This window comes from Tachyglossus aculeatus, chromosome 4, assembly GCF_015852505.1.
Source record: "Tachyglossus aculeatus isolate mTacAcu1 chromosome 4, mTacAcu1.pri, whole genome shotgun sequence".
NCBI lineage: Eukaryota > Metazoa > Chordata > Mammalia > Monotremata > Tachyglossidae > Tachyglossus > Tachyglossus aculeatus.
In genome coordinates this window covers 12393549-12419762 of record NC_052069.1, presented here as the reverse complement: position 1 = coordinate 12419762, position 26214 = coordinate 12393549, and the positions used below count along the sequence as shown (strand labels likewise).

Sequence of the window (26214 nt, the reverse complement as noted above, 5' to 3'; positions counted from 1 at the left end):
AGGAGGCTGATGCAGTAATCCAGTTGGGATAGGATGAGAGACTGTACTAACGTAGTAGCGGTTTGGGTAAAGAGGAAAGGGCAGATCTTGACAATGTTGTGAAGGTGAGACCCGCAGGTTTTGGTGACGATTTGGGTATGTTGGGTGAATGAGAGAGCGGAGTCGTGGATGACGCCCAGGTTGCGGGCTTGTGAGACGGGAAGGATGGTAGTGCCGTCAACGGTGACGGGAAAGTCGGGGAGAGGACAGGGTTTGGGAGGGAAGATAAGAAGCTCAGTTTTGAACATGTTGAGTTTTAGGTGGTGGGCAGACATCCAGGTGGAGATGTCCTGAAGGCAGGAGGAGATACGAGTCTGGAGGGAGGGAGGGAGAACAGGGGAGGAGATGTAGATTTCAGTGTCATCCGCATGGAGATGATAGTTGAAGCCATTTTAGTGAATGAGTTCACCGAGGGAGTGAGTATAGATGGATTTAGATGGGTCAAGCAACAAACCGTGATGGAATGTGTCTGTTTATTGTTGTATTGTACTCTCCCAAGTGCTTAGTACAGTGTTTTGCACACAGTAAGCACTCAATAAATACTTGATTGAATGAATGAATGAATGAATGAATGAATGAATGATGTCAAAAATACCATTTTGCAGACATGTGACCAAGGCCACTGGAATTTAGGACGTTTACTTTGGGCAATCCCTGGCATCCCCTCGTCCTTCTACCCTCGCCCCACCCCCCTTCACCTTCCCGGATTGATCCAGTTTTTCTCTCCTCCCCTCCATCATCCCTGTGAACACAGTCACCGCTTCAAAGTCTAGAAGCAAGACCAGGGTTGAGGCAGACAAGAAAAATAAGGCATGCCAAAGCAATCAGTGCCATATTGAACCAGGCAGGGCACAGACCAGCTGAAAAACAGACTGTCTGGCATGAAAGCAAACACATGCCTTCCTTTGTAAGAGCTCAATCAACACCATGGACTGAGACACTCAAACTCCACAAAAAAAAGGGTTAGAAGGAAGGAAAGTACTTGAAGAAAACATCATTTGGAATGCATCAAAAATCTGACATGCCTTCTTGGCCCTGTTTTCCTATGTCACGGCTGATTCAGAAAGGACCATCTGTTCACAATGCAAAAATTGGAATAATTTTGGTCTGGGAGAAGGTTTTTGAAAGCATTTCAAATGGAGAAGCTCTCCCAGCCTGGCCGTGAGAAGGAAGAATGACTGTTCAGGGAATTGGCCGCAGTCAAAAGGATCTTACCCTTCAAAATGTCTACGTGCGCTGCAGACATTATCTGCTAGGAATGGTTTTCCGGCTTCTTTTGCAGTTGTAGGAATTGGAGCAGGGAAGAGAGCAGACCGCTCCCAAGATGGCAGAGTTGAGAAGAGGAACAAGTACCTTGTTTCTGTCTACTCGCCCACCTCCTGCCCCTGGCCTGGAATGCCTTCCCTCTTCATATCTGACAGACAATTACTCTCCCTACTTTCAAAGCCTTATTTCAGGCACATCACCTCCAAGAGGCCCTCTCTGACTAAGTCCTCATTTCCTCTTTTCCCACTCCCTTCTGCATTGCCCTGATTTGTTCCCCTTGTTCATCACCGTCACCCCCAGCCCCACAGCATTTACGTACCCAGCGGTTAGAACAGTACTTAACACATAGTAAGCGTTTGGGGGGTTTGAACCAATTTATAGGTGATGCAATTAGGAGGGAAAATAGGGTGGGGAGATGAGGAATCAGTCAGGGAAGACTTCCTGGGTGAGATGGGATTTTAGTTGGGCTTAAAGATGGGGAAATGGGGTCTGCCAGATATGAAGAGGGAGGATATTCCAGGAAAGGGGGAGGATGAGAGCAAAGGGTTTACAGCAGGAGAAAGGGAGCACGGAACAGAACGTAGGATGGCTTGAAAGGAGCAGAGCATGTTGTTTGGGATGTAGAGGGAAAAGAACTAGGATAGACCAAGGGCCTTGGAGTCAGAAGGATGTAGTTTCTAATCCCAGCTCTGCCACTTGTCTGCTGTGTGACCTTGGCCAAGTCACTTCACTTCTCCGTGCCTTAGTTACCTCATCTGTAAAATGAGGATTGAGACTGTGAGCCCCATGTGGGACCGAGCCTGTGTCCAACCTGATTTGCTTGCATCTACCCCGGTGCTTAGTACAGTGCCTGACACATAGTAAGTACCTAACAAATACTTTTATTATTATTAATAAAGGCCATATAGCTGACTACCCCTACTCTTATCTAGAGCCACAGGCATTTCACACCCTGGCCGAGTTGCACTGTACACTCCCAAGTGCTTAGTACAGTGTTCTGTACACGGTAAGCACTCAATAAATATGATTAAATGAATGAATGAATGAATGCTTCCTCGCTGGCGTAGCACTCTGAGGAGGCTGCCTCCCTCCCTCCCTCACCGACCATCTGAACTTGACCCCATCTTTGCCTAATTCAGACTGGCAGCAGTCTGGAGAGGGCACAGTGTGGTAGCTGTGACACCGACTATGCTTTCACATATACATGCAGGGGAAAATGTTGAGGCCAAAGGTGACTGAAATCAGGTATTCACCATCATGCTGGGATCACGTGATCTTACTTTTTGTCTCTGCTGCTCGCAGCCTACCTGTTTCCTGACTGGTATGATTCACCGAATCATTCAATTGTATCTACTGATCACTTACTGTGTGCAGAGCACTGTAGTAAGTGCTTGGGTGAGCTGTGTGACTTTGGGCAAATCACTTCTCTGTGCCTCAGTTACCTCATCTATAAAATGGGGATTAAAACTGTGAGCCCCCCGTGGGACAACCTGATCACATTGTAACCTCCCCGGCACTTAGAACAGTGCTTAGTACGGTCCCTGGAACACAGTAAGAAGTTAACAAATACCGGAATAATAATAATTATTATTACAGAGGGGGAGACAGACATTTAATATAAGTAAATGAATTACGGATATGTATGTAAGTGCTTTGGGGCTGGTGCGGGTGTGGTGAATAAAGGGAGCTAGTCAGGATGATGCAGAAGGGAGTGGGAAAAGGAGAAATGAGGGCTTAGTCAGAGAAGGCCTCTTGGAGGAGATGTGTCTTCAATAAGGCTTTGAAGAGGGGGAGAGAAATTATCATTATATTGCAATTTTAATTGTTTAACCTCAGGCAGGTCATTTGTCCATTGGAGCTTCGGTTTCCTCATCTGTAAATGGGAGTTCAGTACCTGTTTCCCAACTCCCTTAGAATTTGAGCCCCATGTGGGACAGGGATGGAATCCATCCTGATTATGGTGTATCTACTCCATGCTTAGTACAGTCCTTAGCACAAAGTAAGTGCTTAACAAACGCTACAATTATTATTACATTACCTAAAGGAATGATGGATAAGGGAATGGTAGGTTTCCTTTGCCATGAGTACAGTGGAGATTGTGGGGATTCACCTTGCCCACTCCTACCTCAGCTTGTTACTCTTTTACTACAACTCAGCCCAGACTCTTTGCTCCTCCAGTGCCAACCTACTCACTGTTCCTCAGTTTTGTCTTTCTCACCACATCTGTCTCTCAGCCAACCTCTTGCCACATCCTGCCTGTGGCCTGAAACACCCTCCCTCCTCCTATCTGACAGACAATTAATCTCTCTGCCTTCAAAGCCTTATTGAAGGCCCATCTCTTCCAGGAGGCCTTGCTTGACTAAGCCCTCCTTTCCTCTTCTCCCACTCCCTTCATCCTCAGTCCCAATTCCATATCTGTAATTTATTTATATAATAATGGCATTTGTTAGGCGTTTACTATGTGCAAAGCACTGTTCTAAGCACTGGGGAGGATACAAGGTGATCAGGTTGTCCCACGTGGAGCTCACATTCTTAATCCCCATTTTACAGGTGAGGTAAATGAGGCACAGAGAAGCTAAGTGACTTGCCCAAGGTCACACACCTGACAATTGGTGGAGCCGGGATCTGAACCCATGACCTCTGACTCCCAAGCCCATGCTCTTTCCACTGAGCCACGCATATATTAATGTCTTTCTTCCCCTCTGGACTGTAAGCTCACTGTAGGCAGAGAATGTGTCTGTTATAATGTTATATTGTACTCTCCCAAGAGCTTAGTACAGTGCTCTGCACACAGTAAGCATTCAGTAAATATGATTGACTGGCCTACAACTGCTGTATAATAATAATAATAGTCAATCAATCAATCATATTTATTGAGCACTTACTGTGTGCAGAGCACTGTACTAAGCGCTTGGGAAGTACAAGTCGGCAACAATAGTTGTATTTGTTAAATGCTTACTGTATGTCAAGCACTGTTCTAAGCACTGGGGTAGATACAAGACCATCAGGCTGGGCACAGTCCCTGACCCACATGGGGTCCACGGTCTTAATCCCCATTTTACAGTTGAGGGAACTGTGGCACAGAGACTTTAAGTGAATTGCTCAATGTCACACAGAAGATAAGGGTTCGGCCCATTTTTCTCTTCCTCTCTGAGTGAGCTTAATTCATTCATCAGAGTCTCTCCTCAGAAGCCAGTCTCCTGACCATGTCACTGCCTCCTTGAAGTGCCCTTCTGGCTGCTGAGAAAATAGTTTCCTTGGGGCCAGGGCAATTAATAATAATATTGATAATGTTCATGCCAGACATTACACTAAGGCTGGGGTAGATACAAGCTAATCAGGTCAGACACAGTCCCTTTCCCATATGGGGCTCATAGTCTAAGTAGGAAGGAGAAAAGGTATTGGATCCTCATTTATAAAATGAGGCACAGTGGATTTAGGATTTGACCACGGTCACACAGCGGGTAAATGGCAGAGCCAGGATTAGAAGGCAGGTCAGACTCGCAGGCCCGTACTCTATCTGCTAGGCCATGCTGCTTTCCCTAGGTACTTGGAACAGCAAAGCAGCAGTTTGGATGAAGAGGAAAGGGCGTGTTATAGAAACGTTGGGAAGAAAATACCCACGGGATTTGATAACAGACTAAATATGCAGGTTAAATAAGAGATGAGTTGAGTATAAGGTTGCAGGCTTGTAAGACTGGCAGAACAGTGTCCTGGTCTACAGTGATGGGAAAATTGTGGGGAACACGGCACTAAATGCTTAGTGCTTAGTACAGTGTTCTGCACAGGATGTTCAATAAATACCATTGATTGATGGATTGGGAGGGCAGGCTTTAGGCGGAAAGACAAGGAGTTCTGTTTTGCTCACTGTGGACAGGGACTATGTCTGTTACACTGTTATATTGCAATCTCCCAAGTGCTCAGTACAGTGTTCTGCCCATAGTAAGAGCTCAATAAATATGATTGACTGACATGTTAAGTTTGAGGTGCTGGTGGAAGCTGAAGTAGAGTTGCCCTCTGGGTGGGAGGAAGGAAACATGAGCCTACAGAGAGTAATAATAATAATAACAATAATAATAATAATGGTATTTGTTAAGTGCTTACTATGTGCCAACCACTGTTCAAAGCGCTGGGATAGATGCAAGGTGATCAGGTTGTCCCACGTGGGGCTCACAGTCTTAATCCCCATTTTAAGATGAGGTAACTGAAGCCCAGAGAAGTTAAGTGACTTGCCCAAAGTCACACAGCTGACAGGTAGCAGAGCTGGGATTAGAACCCATGACCTCTGACAGCCCATGCTCTTTCCACTAAGCCACACTACTTCTTAGAGAGGTCAGGGCTGGAGTGGGTAGATTTGAGAATCAATAGTAATTAAGGCCATGATCCAATTTGTTCAAGTCTGTTGGCGTATTTAGTGTAGTTTGGATAGGCAAGCTACCTGGCCTCGTCAAAGAGGAGTTATGAGGAGATTGTAATGGATAGTGATATCAGAAGGGTTTTTAATAAGCCTACATTAGGGCTAAATTTCTGGATAAGGCAATCTGCGTTGGCAAAATTACTTCTCCCTCCTGCTGCGTTCAGCCTCATTAGAACCGGCACATTGGAAAGTCAGCTGTTAGTCAGAAGGTTTAATTAATTCTGAATTACAATCCTCTGTGGGAGAGGATTTTAGTTGGGGGAAAATAGTTTCATCTTGTTCCGAGAAAGGAGAACACACATCAGAACTCAGCGCTGGCAAAGGCAAAGCTAATCTGTCTATCCTATAGATTTATACTAATGCCTGTCTCCCCTTCTAGACGGTAAGCTCGTTGTGGATGGGGGAATGTGTCTGTTACACTGTTATGTTGTACCCTTCCAAGCGCTTAGTACAGTGCTCTGCTACACTGTGTGTAAGTGCTCAATCAATATGACTGACTGACTATCCTGGTTGGAGGGTGAGCGGAAATTTGGGGATGATTGTATCCTTCACAAGTGAATGGAACCTTAATCTTCCCATTGAAGGTGGTCCCAGGAAGTTGGGGCAGGATGATTGCATTGCCAGTGTGGGAAGATACCAAGATGGAGTTTGGGCGTGCCATTCTGGATTGGGAGAGGTTATTTTGAGCAGTCACTAAATCAGTTATATTTATTGAATGCTTACTGTGTGCAGGGCACTGTACTAAGCACTTGGGAGAGGACAACAGAGTTGATAGTCATGTTCCCTGCCTCCAAAGAGCTTATGGTTTAGGGGTATTTAAAACTTGAGGGAACCCAATCTTTATTACTTTTAGGTGCTATTGAGGGTTCTGGTGACCATATTTTCATAGGGCTATAAATGTATTTCCAGCCTTAGAGAGCAAGGGATGTGTCTTCGATTGACTGACTTGATGAGGGATGGAGCGGAGCCAAAAAGCAGATGGGGTAGAGTGAGAAGTGAGGGGGAGAGACTGTCTCCCCCTTCTAGACTGTGAGCCCACTGTTGGGTAGGGACTGTCTCTATATGTTGGCAACTTGTACTTCCCAAGTGCTTAGTACAGTGCTCTGCACACAGTAAGTGCTCAATAAATATGATTGATCGAGAGAGACCAAGAGACATTGAGAGAGACCAAGAGAGCCTGGGATGAGAGAGAAAGAAAGAGCTGTAGAGGGACCAAAAGGGATTAGGAAACAGAGACCAAGAAAGACTGAGAGACCAAAAGAGATTGAGAGAGACCAAGAGGGATTAGGAGAGCCAAGCGAAAGACTAACAGCAGCAAAGTTAGGGAGAAAGAAAAAGAGAGGGAGACTGAGAGAGAGGCCAAGAGAGATTGAGAGAGACCAACAGAGATTGAAAGAGGCCCAGAGAGCTTGAGAGAGGGATTGGGAAAGACCAAGAAAGATACCAAGACAGACTGAGAAAGAGAGGAAGAGAGAGTGAGAGAGAGGGGGAGATTGAGAGAGACCGAGAAAGATTGAATAAGACCAAGAGGGAGATTAAAAAAGAAAGATAGAGGGAGATCAAGAGGCTGAGAGAGCTAAAGAAAGATTGAGAGAGACCAAGACAGAAAGCAAGAGACAGAAATTGTGTGTGTGTGTTTGTGCACATTTGTGTGCGTACTGGGTCAGGAGTCTGCCCCGATTCTGGTGGGCAGTAGTCCTGGGTGTCTGAACCTTTTCCAATATGCTGGAAAGCCCAAAAGCAAAAATCAAAGAAGCATAATCAATATGCTGGAAAGCCCTAAAGCAAAAATCAAAGAATCATGATCATTGTGCTATTTATAAGTGCTTACTATTAGCCAAGGGGTAGATGTAAGATAATCAGGTTGGATACAGTCCCTGTCCCACACAGGATTAAGTAAGAAAGAGACTTTCCCAAGGTCACACAGCAGGTAACTGGCAAAGCCAGGATTAGAACCCAGGTTTTGAGACTACTAGGCCCAAGCTTTTCCCTGACTGGTTCAGCCACTGCAGTGTGTAAGGGGCAGAGAGGCAACGGGAGCAGGGCAGGAGAATGAAGAGAATAATAATAATTATGGCATTTGCCAAGCACTGTATGAAGTGCTGGGGTCATTCATTCATTCATTCAATTGTATTTATTGAGCGCTTACTGTGTGCAGAGCACTATACTAAGCGCTTGGGAAGTACAAGTCAGCAACATATAGAGACGGTCCCTATGCACGGATGGGCTCAAAGTCTAGAAGGGGGAGACAGACAACAAAACAAAACATGTAGACAGGTGTCAAAATTGTCAGAACAAATAGAATTAAAGCTCTATGCACATCATTACCAAAATAAATAGAATAGTAAATATGTACAAGTAAAATAGAGTAATAAATCTGTACAAATATATATACAAGTGCTGTGGAGAGGGTAAGGAGGAGAGGAAAAAAACAATGGACTCACAGTCTAGAAGGGGGAGACAGACAACAAAACATGTAGACAGGTGTCAAAAGTGTCAGAACAAATAGAGTTAAAGCTAAATGCACATCATTAACAAAATAAATAGAATAGTAAATATGTACAAGTAAAATAGAGTAATAAATCTGTACAAATATATATACGAGTGCTGTGGGGAGGGGAAGGAGGTAGGGCGGGGGGATGGGGAGGAGGAGAGGAAAAAGGGGGCTCAGTCTGGGAAGGCCTCCTGGAGGAGGTGAGCTCTCAGTAGGGCTTTGAAGGGAGGAAGAGAGCCAGCTTGGCGGATGTGTGGAGGGAGGGCATTCCAGACCAGGGGAAAGATGTGGGTTGGGGGGTAATGATGGGACAGGTGAGAACAAGGCCCAGTGAGGAGGTTAGCAGGTCAATACAAGCAAACTGAGTTGGACACAGTCCCTGTCCCACATGGGGCTCACAGTCTCAAACCCCGTTTTACAGATGAGGGAACTGAGGTAGAGAGAAGAGAAGTGACTTGCCCAAGGTCATACAGCAGACAAGTGGCAGGGCAGGTATTAGAACCCACACCCTTTGACTCCCAACCCTGTCTTCTTGCCAGTAGGCCATGCTGCTTCCCATAAGAGGTAGGACAATTTCTTCTATCTCTGCCCCCCTCCCTCACTGTTTTCTTGGCTTGGAACTCCCTCCCCTTTTCATTTTCTTTGTTTTTTTAATGGTATTTGTTAAGTGCTCATTATGTTCCGGACACTGAACTAAGTGCTGGAATAGATACCTACTGATCAGGTTGGATGCAGTCCCTGTCCCACTTGGGGCTCACAGTCTTAATCCCCATTTTCCAGATGAGGTAACTGAGGCACAGAGAAGTGAAGTGATTTGCCCTAGGTCACTTAGAGAAGCAGCAAGGCTAATGGAAAGAGCACAGGCTTGGAAGTCAAAGGACGTGGGTTCTAATGCCCACCCTGAACGCTGCTATATTTTCTTAGCGGTAATTTTGGGCATTCCCTCCAGGGTTGTGAAAGTTCTCCGACTCCGCAATTGAATGGCGCTTTCTGAAAAGGACCATCTCTAAATGTTGCCGACTTGTACTTCCCAAGCTCTTAGTACAGTGCTCTGCACACAGTAAGCGCTCAATAAATACGTTTGAATGAATGAATGAATGTCTGCTGTGTGACCTTGGACAAGTCACTTCACTTCTCTGTGCCTCAGTTCCCTCATCTGTAAAATGGGGTTTGAGACCGTGAGCCCCACGTAGGACAGGAACTGTGTCCAACCCAGTTTTCTTGTATCAACCCCAGTGCTCAGTACAATGCTTGGCACATAGTAAGTGCTTAACAAATACCATTATTATTATTGTTGTTGTTATTATTGCTATTAGTCACACAAATGACAGAGCCAGGATTAAAATCCAGGTCCTTTTAACTTCCAGGTCAGTGCTCTATCCACTAGGCAACATTGCTTCTCACTATTTCACACTGCTTCTCCCTCCTCATTTATCAGACAGATCACAGCTCTCCCTACATTCTAAAATCCTAAAATCTCACTCCCAATTACAAGCTTTCCCCACCTAATATCCCGGCACCCTAAATCAGATCATTTCTTCAGCTACCTCTGGCCCTCTACAGCTGCTACTACTACTACTACAACAACTACTACTACTACCTATTACTACTACTACTAATAATAATAATAGTAATGATGGCATTTGTTAAGCGTTTACTATGCCCAAAGCACTGTTCTAAGCACTGGGATAGATACAAGGTTATCAGGTTGTCCCACGTGGGGCTCACAATCTTAGTCCCCATTTTACAGATGAGGTAACTGAGACACAGAGAAGTTAAGTGACTTGCCCAAAATCACACAGCTGACAATTGGCGGAGCTGGGATTTGAACCCACGACCTCTGACTCCAAAGCCCGTGCTCTTTCCACTGAGCCATACTACTACTAACTGCTACAACTACTACTCTTTTCCACTTCTCCATGTACTTTTTGCATCCTTATCTCTGCTGCTACAACTGCAAATGTCTTTTTCCTTTCCTGAGGCCCTAGTGAAATGAGGATTTTAAAGTCGCTGCTTGGGATTTTTTGGATGGTGGTTTATGATTCCAGAATTCAGAACCGTCTGGCCATTTGCAGGACAACTGGTAACTAGGTGAGGGCATTTTCCCTAACAGATGAGAGATGTGCAAACTAAATATTAATGCTTTAAGGGAAAGCTAACTTTGGCAGTTAGGAAATAATTAGCATTCATGTTTGAAATTAACTTGCAGCGATCCCTTATGAGACCTAGCTCTGCATATCCAGAATGCTTTGTATTTGTTTATTATCATCCTTGAACCTGAATGGCAGATCTACATCTATAAATTTAGATAATCTACTGAACATATTTCTGTGAGGACTGAGATTATTATTATTATTCCAATAAATACAGAAGTCTGACTTCCACTTGATACAATAGTCTCACCATTATTCATTCATTCAATCATATTTATTGAGCGCTTACTGTGTGCAGAGCACTGTACTAAGCGCTTGGGAAGTACAAGTTGGCAACATATAGAGACGGTCCCTACCCAACAGTGAGCTCACAGTCTAGAAGACTAGGTTATGTCATCAATAACTGCTGAGTCAAAACAGGAATAAAAGCACACTTTTAACTCCAATTTTTAAGCCTCCTAACAATATTGGAACTGAAGTTTGGGATAGGGTCAATTTTAACCCTCTTAGTGTTTCTATCTCTGAGCCTCTGGGTGCGGTGATATTCTCAGACAATCACCATCCTATCGGTCAATCAATCGGTGGTATTTATTGAGTTGTTCCTGTGAGCAATTCTTGGGAGAGTACAATATAGATTCCTGCCTTCAAGGAGCTTCAAGAGAAGCAGCGTGGCCTAATGGATAGAGCCCAGGCCTGGGAATCAGAAGGATGTCGATTCTAACCCAGCTCTGCCAGTTGTCTGCTGTGCAATCTTGGGCAAATCACTTCACTTCTCTGGGCCTCACTTCCTTCAGCTGCAAAACGGGGACTAAGACTGTGAGCCCCACGTGGGACATGGACTGTGTCCAACCTGACTAGCTTGTATCTACTCCAGCACAAGCACAGTGCCTGGCATTTAGGATGTGCTTAACAAATACCATAAAAAGAAAAAGAACTTACGGTCTAATAGAAGAACAGGTTACCACAGATCTTTTGGGCATTCCATCTCTGATTTCTCACTTTAGTGAGTGCTTAACCAATCAATCAATCATATTTATTGAGTGCTTGTTGTGTGCAGAGCATCATATTAAACACTTGGGAGAGGACAGCATAATAAAGTTGGTAGACATGTTCCCTCCCCACAGTGAGCTTGCAGACATTAATATAAAAATGTGAATTACAGATACATACATAATGCTGTGGGGCTGAGGGAGGGCTGAATAAAGGGAGTAAATCCAAGTGCAAAGGTGATGCAGAAGGGAGTGGGAGAAGAGGAAATGAGGGTTTAGTCAGGGAAAGCCTTTTGGAGCAGATATTTCTTCAAACAGGCTTTGAAAATGGGGAGAGTGATTGTCTGTAGCTTACTCTTGGTCAGTCAATACTTGGCATTCATTTTTCACGTACCGGCTGAGAAGACTCCGTGATTTGCAGCCTGGGACATAGAAAACGAACATGAACAGCCCTCTGAACTGTAAGCTCGTTGTGGGCAGGGAACGTGTCTACCAACTCTACTGTATTGTACTCTTCCAAGCACTTCCAAGTACAGTGCTTTGAACACAGTAACCATTCAATAAATACCATTGATTGAGGGACTGATGAACAACTATTATTAGGTGGAAATCTAGGAGCTGTGCTCAAACAACCCACAAAAATCGAGCAAGAGGAGAGAGATGAAAGGATTTGAATTCCCTATGCTGACTGGATGTAATGTTGGATGGGATTTGGAGATCCTGGGCTATGTCAGTAATTAATGCATGTCATATCTCCAGATTTTACATACTCTGGTCGTTCAGAAAGAGCATGGGCTTGCATCACCTGGGAAACGATTTAGTGTAGAGCTCCACATGCTTTTTTCCCCCTTTTTATGATGTAAAGTATCCTTCTTCCTTTTAAAGACAAGCTGTCTACACATTTTATCCATGTTCACTTTTTGCTCTGCTGTGACTTCTAGATGCTCTTTATATTCATGCTTTTAGACTGTGAGCCCACTGTTGGGTAGGGACTGTCTCTATATGTTGCCAATTTGTACTTCCCAAGCACTTAGTACAGTGCTCTGCACATAGTAAGCGCTAAATAAATACGATTGATGATGATGATATTCAGCAATTTATTCACCATTTTGGATGCGTTAAGTGTGTTTTTCCTCCCTTAATACACTACTCCACCCTTGTCCTATTGGGATTTCAATCCATTTGTTTCTAACCATTTCTGAACAAGCTAGCTCTCTTCCTCCCTTCACAGTCTTACTGAAAGCTCACCTCCTCCAGGAGGCCTTCCCAGCCTGAGCCCCCATTTTCCTCTCCTCCTCCCCATCCCCCCTACCCTACCTCCTTCCTCTCCCCACAGCACTTAACAATAATGATGGCATGTGTTAAGCACTTACTATGTACAAAGCACTGTTCTAAGCGCTGGGGAGGATACAAGGTGATCAGGTTGTCCCACGTGGGGCTCACATTTTTAATCCCCATTTTACAGATGAGGTAACTGAGGCCCAGAGAAGTTAAGTGACTTGCCCAAGGTCACACAGCAGATATGTGGCAGAGTCAGGATTCGAACCCATGACCTCTGACTCCCAAGCCCGGGCTCTTTCCACTGAGCCACACTGTTTCTATATTTGTACAGATTTTTATTCTATTTATTTTACTTGTCCATATTTACTACTCTAATTATTTTGTTAATGATGTGCATATAGCTTTAATTCTATTTGTTCTGACGATTTTGACACCTGTCTATGTGTTTTGTTTTGTTATCTGTCTCCCCCTTCTAGACTTTGAGCCCATTGTTGGGTAGGGACCATCTCTATATGTTGCTGACTTGTACTTCCCAAGCGCTTAGTACAGTGCTCTGCACACAGTAAGCGCTCAATAAATATGATTTAATGAATGAATGAACCTCCTTAGTTCATTTTGATTTATAATAATTCTGCGATCAAGCTGCTTGTAGGAGACTAGAACAGTATCTTTATTGAGCATTTACAGTGTGCAGAGCACTGTACTAAGCGCTTGAGAAAGTATAGTGTAATTGATTTGGTAGGCACAATCCTGCCAATAAAGAGCTAATAATAATGGTAATAATAATGGCATTTATTAAGCGCTTACTATGTGCAAAGCACCGTTCTAAGCACTGGGGAGGTTACAAAGTGATCAGGTTGTCCCATGGGGGGCTCACAGTCTTCATCCCCATTTTCCAGATGAGGTAACTGAGGCACAGAGAAGTTAAGTGGCTTGCCCAACGTCACACAGCTGACAATTGGCAGAGCGGGGATTTGAACCCATGACCTCTGACTCCAAAGTCTGGGCTTTTTCCACTGAGCCATGCTGCTTTACTAAAAAGTCAACTTATCTGCTTAGTCTGATAAGAAATTATATACATTTCCATTTTTTTAATTGAAAAAAGTTTCTTTTTAAACACTTTTCAGTGTTTTCTGATATACCTGATGGTTTCCATTCATTTCTCAGGTATTTTTTTCCCCCTTGGAAGAGATTCTTTATGATTTTCCTCAGAAAGGAAAACAGAAAATTAGCGACAGCCGATGAACGAGAACCAACAATGCCTGTCATCTTTTCCAATTTAGTTGTTTAAAAAATGATATGGCTAAGCCTGGTGACTGGGACAGTGCAAATAAATCCCTCTCCGTATTAATAAAACAGTGAAATTCTACGGTCAGCTGGGAGTCAGAGAATAGTCTTCAGTGTGAGAGCGAACAGAAGAGGCATTTTATGTTCAGCTGAAAGATAAGATGCTTGTGAGAAGAAATGTGGTTTTATTTTGAGGAATTCATGTCTTGATGTCGAACCCATTTTTTAGTTGATATTTACTTTTTCGTAATCCTGCATAGCCTAAATACTCTGCAGAGCCTAGCTTTATCTTCTGATTACATATGGCTGAGCAGAGCCAGGGACCAAAACATAGCAATGCTTGGAGAATCGCAATTGTTTTATTCCCGCTGGCTTTCAACATTAAAACGATGGAAGTCAGTTTAGAAACTAATCAGTCCAAGGATTTGGGAACTCACCACCTCTCTCCCCACTATCCACTACAGCCCTTATGTATGTACCTTTAAATTATGTGGCTTACTCCCTACCTCTAAAGTCTTGGAGTATATCTTTCCCTCACTAGATTGTCAGTTTGAGCCTTTGGTTAGGGACTTTATTGCTGAATTGTACTTTCCAAGCACTTAGTACAGAGCTCTGCATGCAGTAAGTCTACAGAAGGACATAAAAAGCCACCTTATCTGCTTAGTCTGATAAGGGATCATATACATTTCCATTTTTTTTAATTGAAAAAGAGTTTCTTTTTAAACAATTTTCAGTGTTTTCTGATAGACCTGATGGTTTCCATTCATTTTTCAGGTATTTATTTTTTTCAGTAAATACAACTGAATGAATGAATGACTTGGTTTCGCATGCCAGAGGCCAGACCTGTCCTAAACTCCTAAGGGTGTTCAGTCCCAGGGATCAAGTGCTAATAGTTATGCTATATAATAATAATAATAATAATAATAGTATTAAGCGCTTACTACGTGCCAAGCACTGTACTAAGCGCTGGGGTGGATACAAGCAAATTGGATTGGACAGTCCCTGTCCCACGTGGGGCTCACATTCTCAATTTTCATTTTACAGATGAGGTAACTGAGGCACAGAGAAGGGAAATAACTTAGCCAAAGTCACACAGTAGACATGTGGCAGAGCTGGGACTAGAACCCATGGGCTGCTGCTTCTAGTAGTAGTAATAATAATAATAATAATGACATTTATTAATAATAATAATAATGATGGGGAAGTGGCATGGCTCAGTGGAAAGAGCCCGGGCTTGGGAGTCAGAGGTCGTGGGTTCAAATGCCGGCTCTGCCAATTGTCAGCGGTGTGACTTCAGGCAATTCACTTCACTTCTCTGTGCCTCAGTTACCTCATCTCGAAAATGGGGATGAAGACTGTGAGCCCCACTGGGACAACCTGATCACCTTGTAACCTCCCCAGCGCTTTGAACAGTGTTTGGCACATAGTAAGTTCTTAATAACTGCTATTATTATTATTATTATTTATTAAGCGCTTACTATGTGCAAACCACTGTTCTAAGCGCTGGACGTGCCGTATAATGCACACTCTAGTGCCAAACTCCTCAAGAACCACCTTGTGGTTGCCTTCTATCTGCTCCTCAAACAGAAGCTCCCTACCATTGGCTTCAGAGCACTCAATCACTTTGTCCTGTGCTACCGCACTTTCCTAATTTTCTACTCAACCCCAGCCCGCACACATCACAGTTTTAATCCTAGCTACTCTCTGTACCTCGACCTCATCTATCTCACCACTGACCCCCCTCACCCACGTCCAACTCTGGCCTGGAATATCCTCCTCCTTCATATCCAGCAAGCACTTGCCCCTCCTTCAAAGGCTTCTGAAAAGCACATATCCTCCAAGGGGCCTTTCCCAACTAAGCTCTATTTCCTTTTCTCCAGTTCCCTTCTGTGTCACCCTTGCACTTGGATTTGTGCCCCTTATTCACCCCTCTCCTAGCCCCACAGCACTTATATAAACACTTCATATGTCCAAAACAGAACTCCTTATCTTCCTACCCAAATCCTGTCCTCCTCTAATAATAATAATAATGACATTTATTAAGTGCTTACTATGTGCAAAGCACTGTTATAAGCACTGGGGAGGTTACAAGGTAATCAGGTTGTCCCACGGGGGCTCACAGTCTTAATCCCCATTTTACAGATGAGGTAACTGAGGCACAGAGAAGTGAAGTGACTTACCCAAAGTCACACAGCTGACAGAGCTGGAATTCAAACCCATGACCTCTGACTCCAAAGCCCGGGCTCTTTCCACGGAGCCTCAATGCTTCTCTAACTGTTTCTCTAACTTTCCTCTGACTTTCCCAGCCCTGAAATCAGCACCACCACCCTTCCTGTCTCACAAGCCCATAAACTTGGTGTTATACTCCACTCATCTCTCACATTCAACCCACATATTCAGTCTGTCACCAAATTCTGTCAGTTCAACCTTCATGGCATGACTAAAATCCACCCTTTCCTCTCCATCCAAACAACTACCATGTTAATCCAAGCACTTTTCCTAAATCTCCTTGATTATTGCATCAGCCTCCCTGATGACCTTCCTGCCTCCTGTCATTCCCCACTCCAGGCCATACTTCATTCTGCTGACCCGATTACTTTTCCACAAAATCATTCCAACTATGTTTCCCCCCTCCTCAAGGACGTCCAGCGGTTGCCTGTCCACCTCCACATCAAACAGAAACTTTTTGCCATTGGCTACAAACGAGCCCGCACACTTGACTCCTCTAATGCCAACCTATTCACTGACCCTTGATGTCGCTATCTTGACACTGACCTCCCACCCACATCCTGCCTCAGGCCTGGAATGCCCTCCTTCTTCAAATTTAACAGATGGCTCATTCTCCCCACCTTCAAAGGCTTAGTAAAAGCATATCTCCTCCAAGAAGCCTTCTTGGACTAAACCCTTCCCAGGAGGCCTTCCCAGGCTGAGCCCCATTCTTCCTCTCCCCCTCCTCCCCCTCCCCATCCCCCCGCCTTACCTCCTTCCCCTCCCCATAGCACCTGTATATATGTTTGTACATATTTATTACTCTATTTTACTTGTACATATTTATTCTATTTTATTTTGTTAATATGTTTTGTTTTGTTCTCTGTCTCCCCCTTCTAGACTGTGAGCCCACTGCTAGGTAGGGACCGTCTCTATATGTTGCCAACTTGTACTTCCCAGGTGCTTAATACAGTGCTCTGCACACAGTAAGCGCTCAATAAATAAGATTGAATGAATGAATAATACCCTCATTTCCTTTCTCCCACTCTCTTCTGCATCACCCTTGAGTTCTAGTTTCTATACTCTATGCAAATTGCCTCCGGAAGGCACACATTATGGCAGATCTAACTGTGTAGACTGATCTGTATTGGTAAATGACTAATAATGGAAATACCAAAATGGGAAATCCAATGCAATACCTGAGGAATGGCAAATATGAGAAGCAGCGTGGCTCAGTGGAAAGAGCCCGGGCTTGGGAGCCAGAGGTCATAGGTTCAAATCCCGGCTCCACCAATTGTCAGCTGTGTGACTTTGGGCAAGTCACTTAACTTCTCTGTGTCTCAGTTACCTCATCTGTAAAATGGGGATTAAGACTGTGAGCCCCATGTGGGACAACCTGATTACCTTGTATCCCCCCCAACGCTTAGAACAGTGCTTGGGCACATAGTAAGTGCTTAAAAAATGCCATCATTATTATTATTATTATTATTAAATAAGTTAAGATGCTTAAACTTCAGAAATAGGAAAAAAATGAAAGAACTGCCCTGAGGCATTGCCTGTAGCATCTGCAGATCAAAGACAATACTAATAATAAAGTGGTTAAGTGTTCTAAGAAGAATGGAGTCAATGACTAATTTCCCAAAATTCTTTCAGATTTCAATCATTAGTATTTATTGAGCACTTACTGTGTACAGAGCACTATACCAAGCGCTTGGCAGAATACACATTGCAGTAGAATTACCTAACACATTCCCTGTCCATAATGAGCTTACAGTCCAGGGGAGTGTTTCTTAATTTTCCTTTCCCACCCTTTCTTTGTTCTTTGGAAAATGCAGGGTGTTCAGAAATGTATGCTTTGAGTTATTGGTTTTCAAGCAGTTTACCTTTTCAGAACTGTCTTGTAACTGAAAACCATTTTGTTTTAATTCTACTCCATGCTTATTCATAACCCTTAAAGGCAGTGACTCAGAAAGAATGATGTTTTAATCTGTGTAGCAACATGATTTTATTGCAATCTTTAAACTGCATTACGCATGAATGTCAGAAACTAATTAAAATGTCTCGGTGGTTTGTCTTGCCTTTAACTCTGGGGCCTGTACTATGACATGGAATGCAATGGTGGAGCTGAACTTCCCTAAGTAACCATTACCTCCCAAACCAAGCTTTTAGCTTTACCTCGCTCTCCACTCTCTCTTCTCTTTCCCCTTTCTCGTGCTGTTTCCAGCTCTCCCTCTAGACTGTAAGCTCATCATTGGCAAAGGAATGTGTCCAACAACTTTGTTATAGTGTGCTTTCCCTAGCACTTAGGACGGTGCTCTGCCCACTATAAGCACTCAATAAATTATTACTATTATTATTAAGTGCCGTCGAGTCATTTTGGATTCACAGCGACTCTGCGGATATACTTTCTCCGGAATGTCCTGTCCTCTTCCATAATCCACAACCTTTCTAACGGTTCTTCCGTTATCGTTGTTATGGTCTGTACCCGTCTAGCTGCCGGTCTGCTTCTCCCACGTTTTCCCTGGACTTTTCCTAACATTAGTGTCTTCTCCAGAGAATTAGTCCTCCTGATGATGTGTCCAAAATATGCTAATTTAAATCATTATTTGACCTTCCAAAGACCAGTCCGGCTAATTTGCTGTAAAATCCATTTGTCTGTTTTTTGGGCAATCCACTGAATTTGCAAAAGCCTTCTCTGACACCACATTTCTAAAGAATCAATGTTCTTTCTCTCCTGACTCAACAAGTACAATTATTTAATTGATAACAATGATAATTGTGGTATTTTGTAGGCAGTCACTATGCGACAGAGTGCTGAGGCAGATATAGAAATTCACATCAGACACTGTCCTTGCTCCCAGGCTAAAGATTGAGCAGATAGTGAATCTCTACCTTATAGATGAGAAAACTGAAGCATAGAAAAGTGAAGTGACTTGCCGAAGTTTACACAGCAGGCCAGTAGCACTGTGGCCTACTGGATGGAGCACAGGCCTGGCATCAGGAGGATCTAGGTTCTAATTCTGGCTCCACCACGCGTCTGCTGTGTGACTTTTGGCAAGTCGCTTCACTTCTCTGCGCCTCAGTTCCTGCATCTGCAAAATGGGAATTAAGACTGTGAGCTCCATGTGGAACAGGGACTGTGTCCAACCTGGTTTGCTTGTATCCAACGCTTTGCACATAGTAAGCGCTTAATAAATGCCATTATTATTATTATTATCCACCCAGCACTTAAAACAGTGCTTGGCACATAGTAAGCGCTTAACAAATATCACAATTATTATTATTATTATTATGTGGGTAAGTTTATTATTAAAAGCTAGGTTTAGAACCCAGGCCTCCTCCCAATCCTGTGCTCTTTCCACTAGGCCACCCTGCTTCTCAATAGTAATTGAGGTATTGGTTAAATACTTACTGTGTGACACACTCTGTGCCCGGAAACAGAGGTAGATACAAAATATATCACACCCAGTTCCTGTCACACATGGGGCTCTCAGTCTTAATGGGAGGGAGAATAGGTTCTTAGTATCCTCAACTGTAAAATGAGGATTAAGGCATCCAGAAATCAAAGGACTTGTTCAAGGTCACACTTCCTCCCCGCAGCAGAGAGACCTCAGATCTTCCCACATTCCAACACCAGTGTAGATACAATATAAAAAGATCAGGCACAGCCCCGGCCCCAATAAGTACATAAACCACGTTTACAGATGGGGAAACTGAGACACAGAGATGTTAAGTGACTTGCCCAAGATCACACAGCAGGGAAGTGGTGGAGCTGGGATTAGAAAACAGGTTCTCTGACATTCAGACCCATGCTCTTTCCTCTAAACCACGCGGTTGATTTCAGACTCAATGCAGGGAATGTGTTTTCTAATTCTGTTATATTGCACTTTCCCAAGAGCTTAGTACAGCACTCTATACATAGTAAACTCTCCATAAATACCATTGATTTATTAATGGATTGATTATAAAAGTCACTGCATCTGAGCTTATTAAGGGATATTCCGTCTTTTCTTGCTTTCCCCATCTAGACTGTAAGCTCATTTTAGGCAAGAAATGTGTTTGCCAACTCTGAGAAGCAGCAGGGTCTAAGGGATTGAGCATGGGCCTGGGACTCAGAAGGTCCTGGGTTCTAGTTTCATCTCTGCCACTTGTCTGCCATATGACCTTGGGCAAGTCATTTAACTTCTCTGTTCCTCAGTTCCTTCATCTGTAAAATGGGGATTAAGACTGTGAGCCCCAAATGGGACACGGACTGTGTCCGAACTGATTAGCTTGCATCTTCCCCAGTGCTTACAACAGTGCCTGGCACATAGTAAGCGCTTAACAAATGCCACAATTACTACTACTCTCCCAAGCACTTAGTACAGTGCCCTGTATACTGTAAGTACTCAAGTTTGTTGTGGGCAGGGAATGTGTTTATTGTTATATTGTACTCTCCCAAGTGCTTAATACAGCGTTTTGCACACGATAAGTGCTCAATAAATGTAATTGAATGAATAAAGAAATACCATTGATGATGATGATGATGATGATGATGAAGTACCTCACTAGAGTTTGTCTTTGCTTGAAGGAATCCCTTTGGCCGTATCTGTTCGGCGTGATCATGGTCCCGGCTCTAGTCCAGCTGGTCAGTCTGCCCTTCCTCCCTGAGAGCCCCCGGTACTTGCTCTTTGAAAAACACGACGATGCCGCCGCCGTGAAAGGTAGGAACGAACTCTGGCTTTCTTTTCCCAGGACCAAGCCCCGCTCCATGGCCAAATGGTAGGCCAAATGGCCTAGCTAGAAGCCGCGATTGTTTTGAAGAAGAAATTGAAACCTGTGACACACATTTTTGCATCAAAGCTGATGTGTGGGAAGCAGCATGGTCTAATGGGTAAAGCACAGACTTTGGAGTCAGAAGGACCTGGGTTCTAAAGCCAGCTGCACCACTTGGCTGCTGTGTGACCTTGAGCAAATTACCTCACTTTTCTGTGCCTCAGTTCCCTTATCTGTCAAATGGGGATTAAGACTGTGAGCCTCATGTGGGGAGCAGAAAGATCTAATCAGAGTATAATTTTCTTCATTTACAATTCAGGGGACCAAATATGCTAAATGTCCAAAAAAGTGAACAGCTGAGATTCCATGAATTCTTAGTTGGATAGACATATTAAGTGGATTGAATTACAGAGCAATTCAATTTTGAAGTAATCATAATAATAATTTGGGTATTCAGCATTTACTAAATGTCAAGCACTGTTCTAAGCACTGAAGTAGATACAAGGAAATCAGGTTGGACACAGTCCCTGCCCACATGGGGCTCACAGTCAAAGTTGGAGAGAGAAAAGGTACTGATTCTCCATTTTATAGATGAGGAGACTGAGGCACAGAGAAGTTAAGTGACTTGTCCATGGTCATTTAGCAGACAGGTGGCAGAGTCAGAATTGGAACCCACATCCTCCGTCTCACTAGGCCATGCTACTTCAATACCTGGGAAATCATAAATATTTTGATGGAAGGGCGAGAGTTGTTTGTGTCAGTGAAATTGCAGGCGATCAATCCATTGAGCGATTTACTGGATAAAGAAACCTTATTGGAAAGCAAGCAGGGATATAGTGCGGGAGTTCAGTTTTGCAGTTTTTGGCAGATTACCTCTGTAATTGTGGAGGGGATGCTAGCGAGAGTTGGTTGAATTGATCCTCACCAGTTGGTTCAGTGCTTGGTCCCCTTCTGTTCTCGATCTACACTCACTCCCTTGGTGACCTCATTCGCTCCCACGGCTTCAACTATCATCTCTACGCTGATGACTCCCAGATCTACATCTCTGCCCCTGCTCTCTCCCCCTCTCTCCAGGCTCGCATCTCCTCCTGCCTTCAGGACATCTCCATCTGGATGTCTGCCTGCCACCTAAAACTCAACATGTCCAAGACTGAACTCCTTGTCTTCCCTACCAAACCCTGCCCTCTCCCTGACTTTCCCATCTCTGTTGACGGCACTACCATCCTTCCCGTCTCACAAGCCCGCAACCTTGGTGTCATCCTCGACTCCGCTCTCTCATTCACCCCTCACATTCAAGCTGTCACCAAAACCTGCCGGTCTCAGGTCCACAACATTGCCAAGATCCGCCCTTTCCTCTCCATCCCAACCGCTACCTTGCTCGTTCAAGCTCTCATCCTATCCCGTCTGGACTACTGCATCAGCCTTCTCTCTGATCTCCCATCCTCGTGTCTCTCCCCACTTCAATCCATACTTCATGCTGCTGCCCGGATTGTCTTTGTCCGGAAACGCTCGGGCATGTTACTCCCCTCCTCAAAAATCTCCAATGGCTACCAATCAATCTGTGCATCAGGCAGAAACTCCTCACCCTGAGCTTCAAGGCTGTCCATCCCCTCACCCCCTCCTAACTCATCTCCCTTCTCTCCTTCTACAGCCCACCCCTCACCCTCTGCTCCTCCGCCACTAATCTCCTCACTGTACCTCGTTCTCGCCTGTCCCAACATCTACCCCCGGCCCATGTCATCCCCCGGGCCTGGAATGCCCTCCCTCTGCCCATCTGCCAAGCTAGCTCTCTTCCTCCCTTCAAGGCCCTACTGAGACCTCAACTCCTCCAGGAGGCCCTTCCAGACTGAGCCCCTTCCTTCCTCTCCCCCTCGTCCCCCTTTCCATCCCCCCCATCTTACCTCCTTCCCTTCCCTACAGCACCTGCATATATGTATATATGTTTGTACATATTTATTACTCTATTTATTTATTTATCTTGTACATATCTATTCTATTTATTTTATTTTGTTAGTATGTTTGGTTTTGTTCTCTGTCTCCCCCTTCTAGACTGTAAGCCCGCTGTTGGGTAGGGACTGTCTCTATGTGTTGCCGGATTGTACTTCCCAAGTGCTTAGTACAGTGCTCTGCACACAGTAAGTGCTCAATAAATACAATTGATTGATTGATTGACAGGGACTGTGTCCAATCTGATTAGCCTGTGTCTACCCCAGCTCTTAGAACAGAGCTTCCTTCCCAGACTGAGCCCCCTTTTTCCTCTCCTCCTCCCCATCCTCCTGCCCTACCTCTTTCCCCTCCCCACAGCACCTGTATATATGTTTGTACAGATTTATTACTCTACTTAATTTTACTTGTACAGATTTACTATTCTATTTATTTTGTTAATGATGTGCATCTAGCATTATTTCTATTTATTCTGATGACTTGACACCTGTCTACTTGTTTTGTTTTGTTGTCTGTCTCTCCCTTCTAGACTGTGAACCTGTTGCTGGGTAGGGACCGTCTCTATATGTTGCCGACTTGTACTTCCCAAGTGCTTAGCGCAATGCTCTGCTTACAGTAAGCACTCAATAAATATGATTGAATGAATGAATGAAGCATAGTAAGAGCTTAACAAATACCATCATTATTATTATCATTATCCGTCTGATGGCTTTGGCTTCAATTTTCCATCACTTTTCCATCTGACAGCTAACAACCTTATTATTTCAGCCGACAGGCCAAGTTTCTTCCACAATGAGTCTCCTCTTCCCTGCGTTACCCAAACCCCATCCACCGCGGAAGGGCTGAGCTGACACAAAATGTCCATGGGGACATTTGGTGACTGGGAGAGGAGAAGCCAAATCTATTTATGCCTCATATGTAAGATTACAATTTAGGAGTAATTTGGTTGCTTTTGGACATGACTTGAGACAATCTTGCTTGTTTCTGAGAAGAGTTTCAACTTTGTAATCAGGGCAACTTGGCTTAATTCGCTCTTTCCTCAATTTAGAAGGTACCTCATAATAATAATAATAATAATAATGGCATTTATTAAGCGCTTACTAAGTGCAAGGCACTGTTCTAAGTGCTGGGGAGGTTACAAGGTGATCAGGTTGTCCCACGGAGGCTCACAATCTTAATCCCCATTTTACAGATGAGGTAACTGAGGCACAGAGAAGTGAAGTGACTTGCCCAAAGTCACACAGCTGACAATTGGCAGAGCGGGATTTGAACCCATGACCTCTGACTCCAAAGCCCAGGCTCTTTCCATTGAGCCACGCTGCTTCTCTTATGTGTCCTCTTGTGTAAAATAATGATAACAACAATAATCAATCCATCAATCAGTGGCATTTATCGAGCACTTAAAATGTGCAGAGCACTGTACAAAGAGCTTGGTTGAGTTGGTAGACATGTTTCTTGTTAATCTTTCATTCATTCATTCAACCAATCATATTTATTGAACACTTATTGTGTGCAGAGCACTGTACTAAGCACTTGGAAAGTACAATACAGCACTAAAGAGAAGCAATCTCTGCCCACAATGGGCTTACAGTCTAGAGGGGAAGAGACAGACATCAAAACACGTAAACAGGCATCTTAAAAGATAATAATATTTGTTAAGCACATACTTCTCCCCCTTTTAGACTGTGAGCCCACTGTTGGGTAGGGACTGTCTCTGTATGTTGCCAATTTGTACTTCCCAAGTGCTTAGTACAGTGCTCTGCACATAGTAAGCGCTCAATAAATACGATTGATGATGATTATGATTGATGACTACATGCCAAGGGGCTCACAGTCTAAGTTTGGGAGAGACAAACAGGAGTTTACAGTCTAGAGGGGGAGGCAGACATTCAAATACATGAATAAATTATGGATATTTAGGTATTGTAAGTTGAGCCTGGGATGAAGATCAAGTGCCCAGAGAAGCAGCGTGGCTCCCTGGAAAGAGCCTGGGCTTTGAAGTCAGAGGTCATGGGTTTAAATCCCGACTCCACCACTTGTCAGCTGTGTGACTTTGGGCAAGTCACCTCACTTCTCTGAGCCTCAGTGACCTCATCTGACAACTTGATCACTTTGTGACCTTCCCAGCGCTTAGAACAGTGCTTTGCACATAGTAAGCGCTTCATAAAATGCCATCATTATCATTATTATTATTGCAGATTCAAATGCATCGATGACGCAGCATGCTGTATTGTTCTGCCAGTACTGTTCTGTTGTTCATTTGAAAGTACTCTAAGGGCCTTTGGTTGTAATGTGAAATGTCTCATCCAGGATGGCCTAAATTCTAATTTATGCTCGCACTCTCTACCCTTGTTCCCTCTCCCTTTCAATTGATCAGTTGATTAATTTTATTATTATTATTAATAATAATAATAATGATGGTATTAAGCACTTACTATGTGCAAAGACTGTTCTAAGAGCTGGCGAGGTTACAAGGTGATCAGGTTTGTCCCACAGGAGGCTCACAGTCTTAATCCCCATTTTCCAGATGAGGTAACTGAGGCACAGAGAAGTTAAGTGACTTTCCCAAAGTCACACAGCTGACAAGTGATGGAGCCGGGATTTGAACCCATGACCTCTGACTCCAAAGCCCGGGCTCTTTCCACTGAGCCATGCTGCTTCTCTATTAATCACCTAGTCTGTGCAGAAAGTGTGACCTAGTGGATAAAACACGGGACTGGGTGTCAGAAAGTCATGAGTTCTAATCCTGGCTCTGCCACTTGTCTGCTGTGTGATCTTGGGTAAGTTACTTAACTTCTCTGTGCCTCAGTTGCCTCATCTGTAAAAAGGGGATTAAGGCTGTGAGTCGTATGTAGGACAGGGACTGTGTCCAACCCAAATTCAAGCGCTTAGTACAGTGCTCTGCACACAGTAAGTGCTCAATAAATAAATACGATTGAATGAAATATCTTCTATCTTGTATCTATATCTTGTAGAACAGTGCCTGGCACATAGTAAGCTCTTAATAAATACCATTATTATTATTATTATTATTATTACTACAATAGAACTAGTAGACATGATCTCTGCCTTCAGAGAGCAGAGGAGGCGGACAATTAAGTACATTATAGACAGGAGGAAGAAATAGAGTGACAAGTGATGGAGTATATAATGTACTTGTTAAGTACTTACTATATGTCAGACGTACTAAATAATAATAATAATGGTATTTGTTAAGCGCTTACTATGTGGAAAGCACTGCTCTAAGTAAATCAAGTTTGACACAGTCCCTGTCATCATCATCATCATCATCAATCGTATTTATTGAGCGCTTGCTGTGTGCAGAGCACTGTACTAAGCGCTTGGGAAGTACAAGTTGGCAACATATAGAGACAGTCCCTA

General features: G+C 43.8%; 1 protein-coding gene across 3 annotated transcripts in view; it reads left to right on the top strand.

The window, feature by feature from the left end:
* The window catches only part of SLC2A9 (solute carrier family 2 member 9), a 352960-nt gene that overhangs the window by 192303 nt on the left and 134443 nt on the right, over nt 1–26214 (top strand). For all 3 annotated transcript variants that reach the window (XM_038745103.1, XM_038745104.1, XM_038745102.1), the window contains one exon: nt 20705–20837. In XM_038745103.1, coding sequence (XP_038601031.1) covers nt 20705–20837 — 133 coding nt within the window. The remainder of the gene's footprint in view (nt 1–20704; nt 20838–26214) is intronic.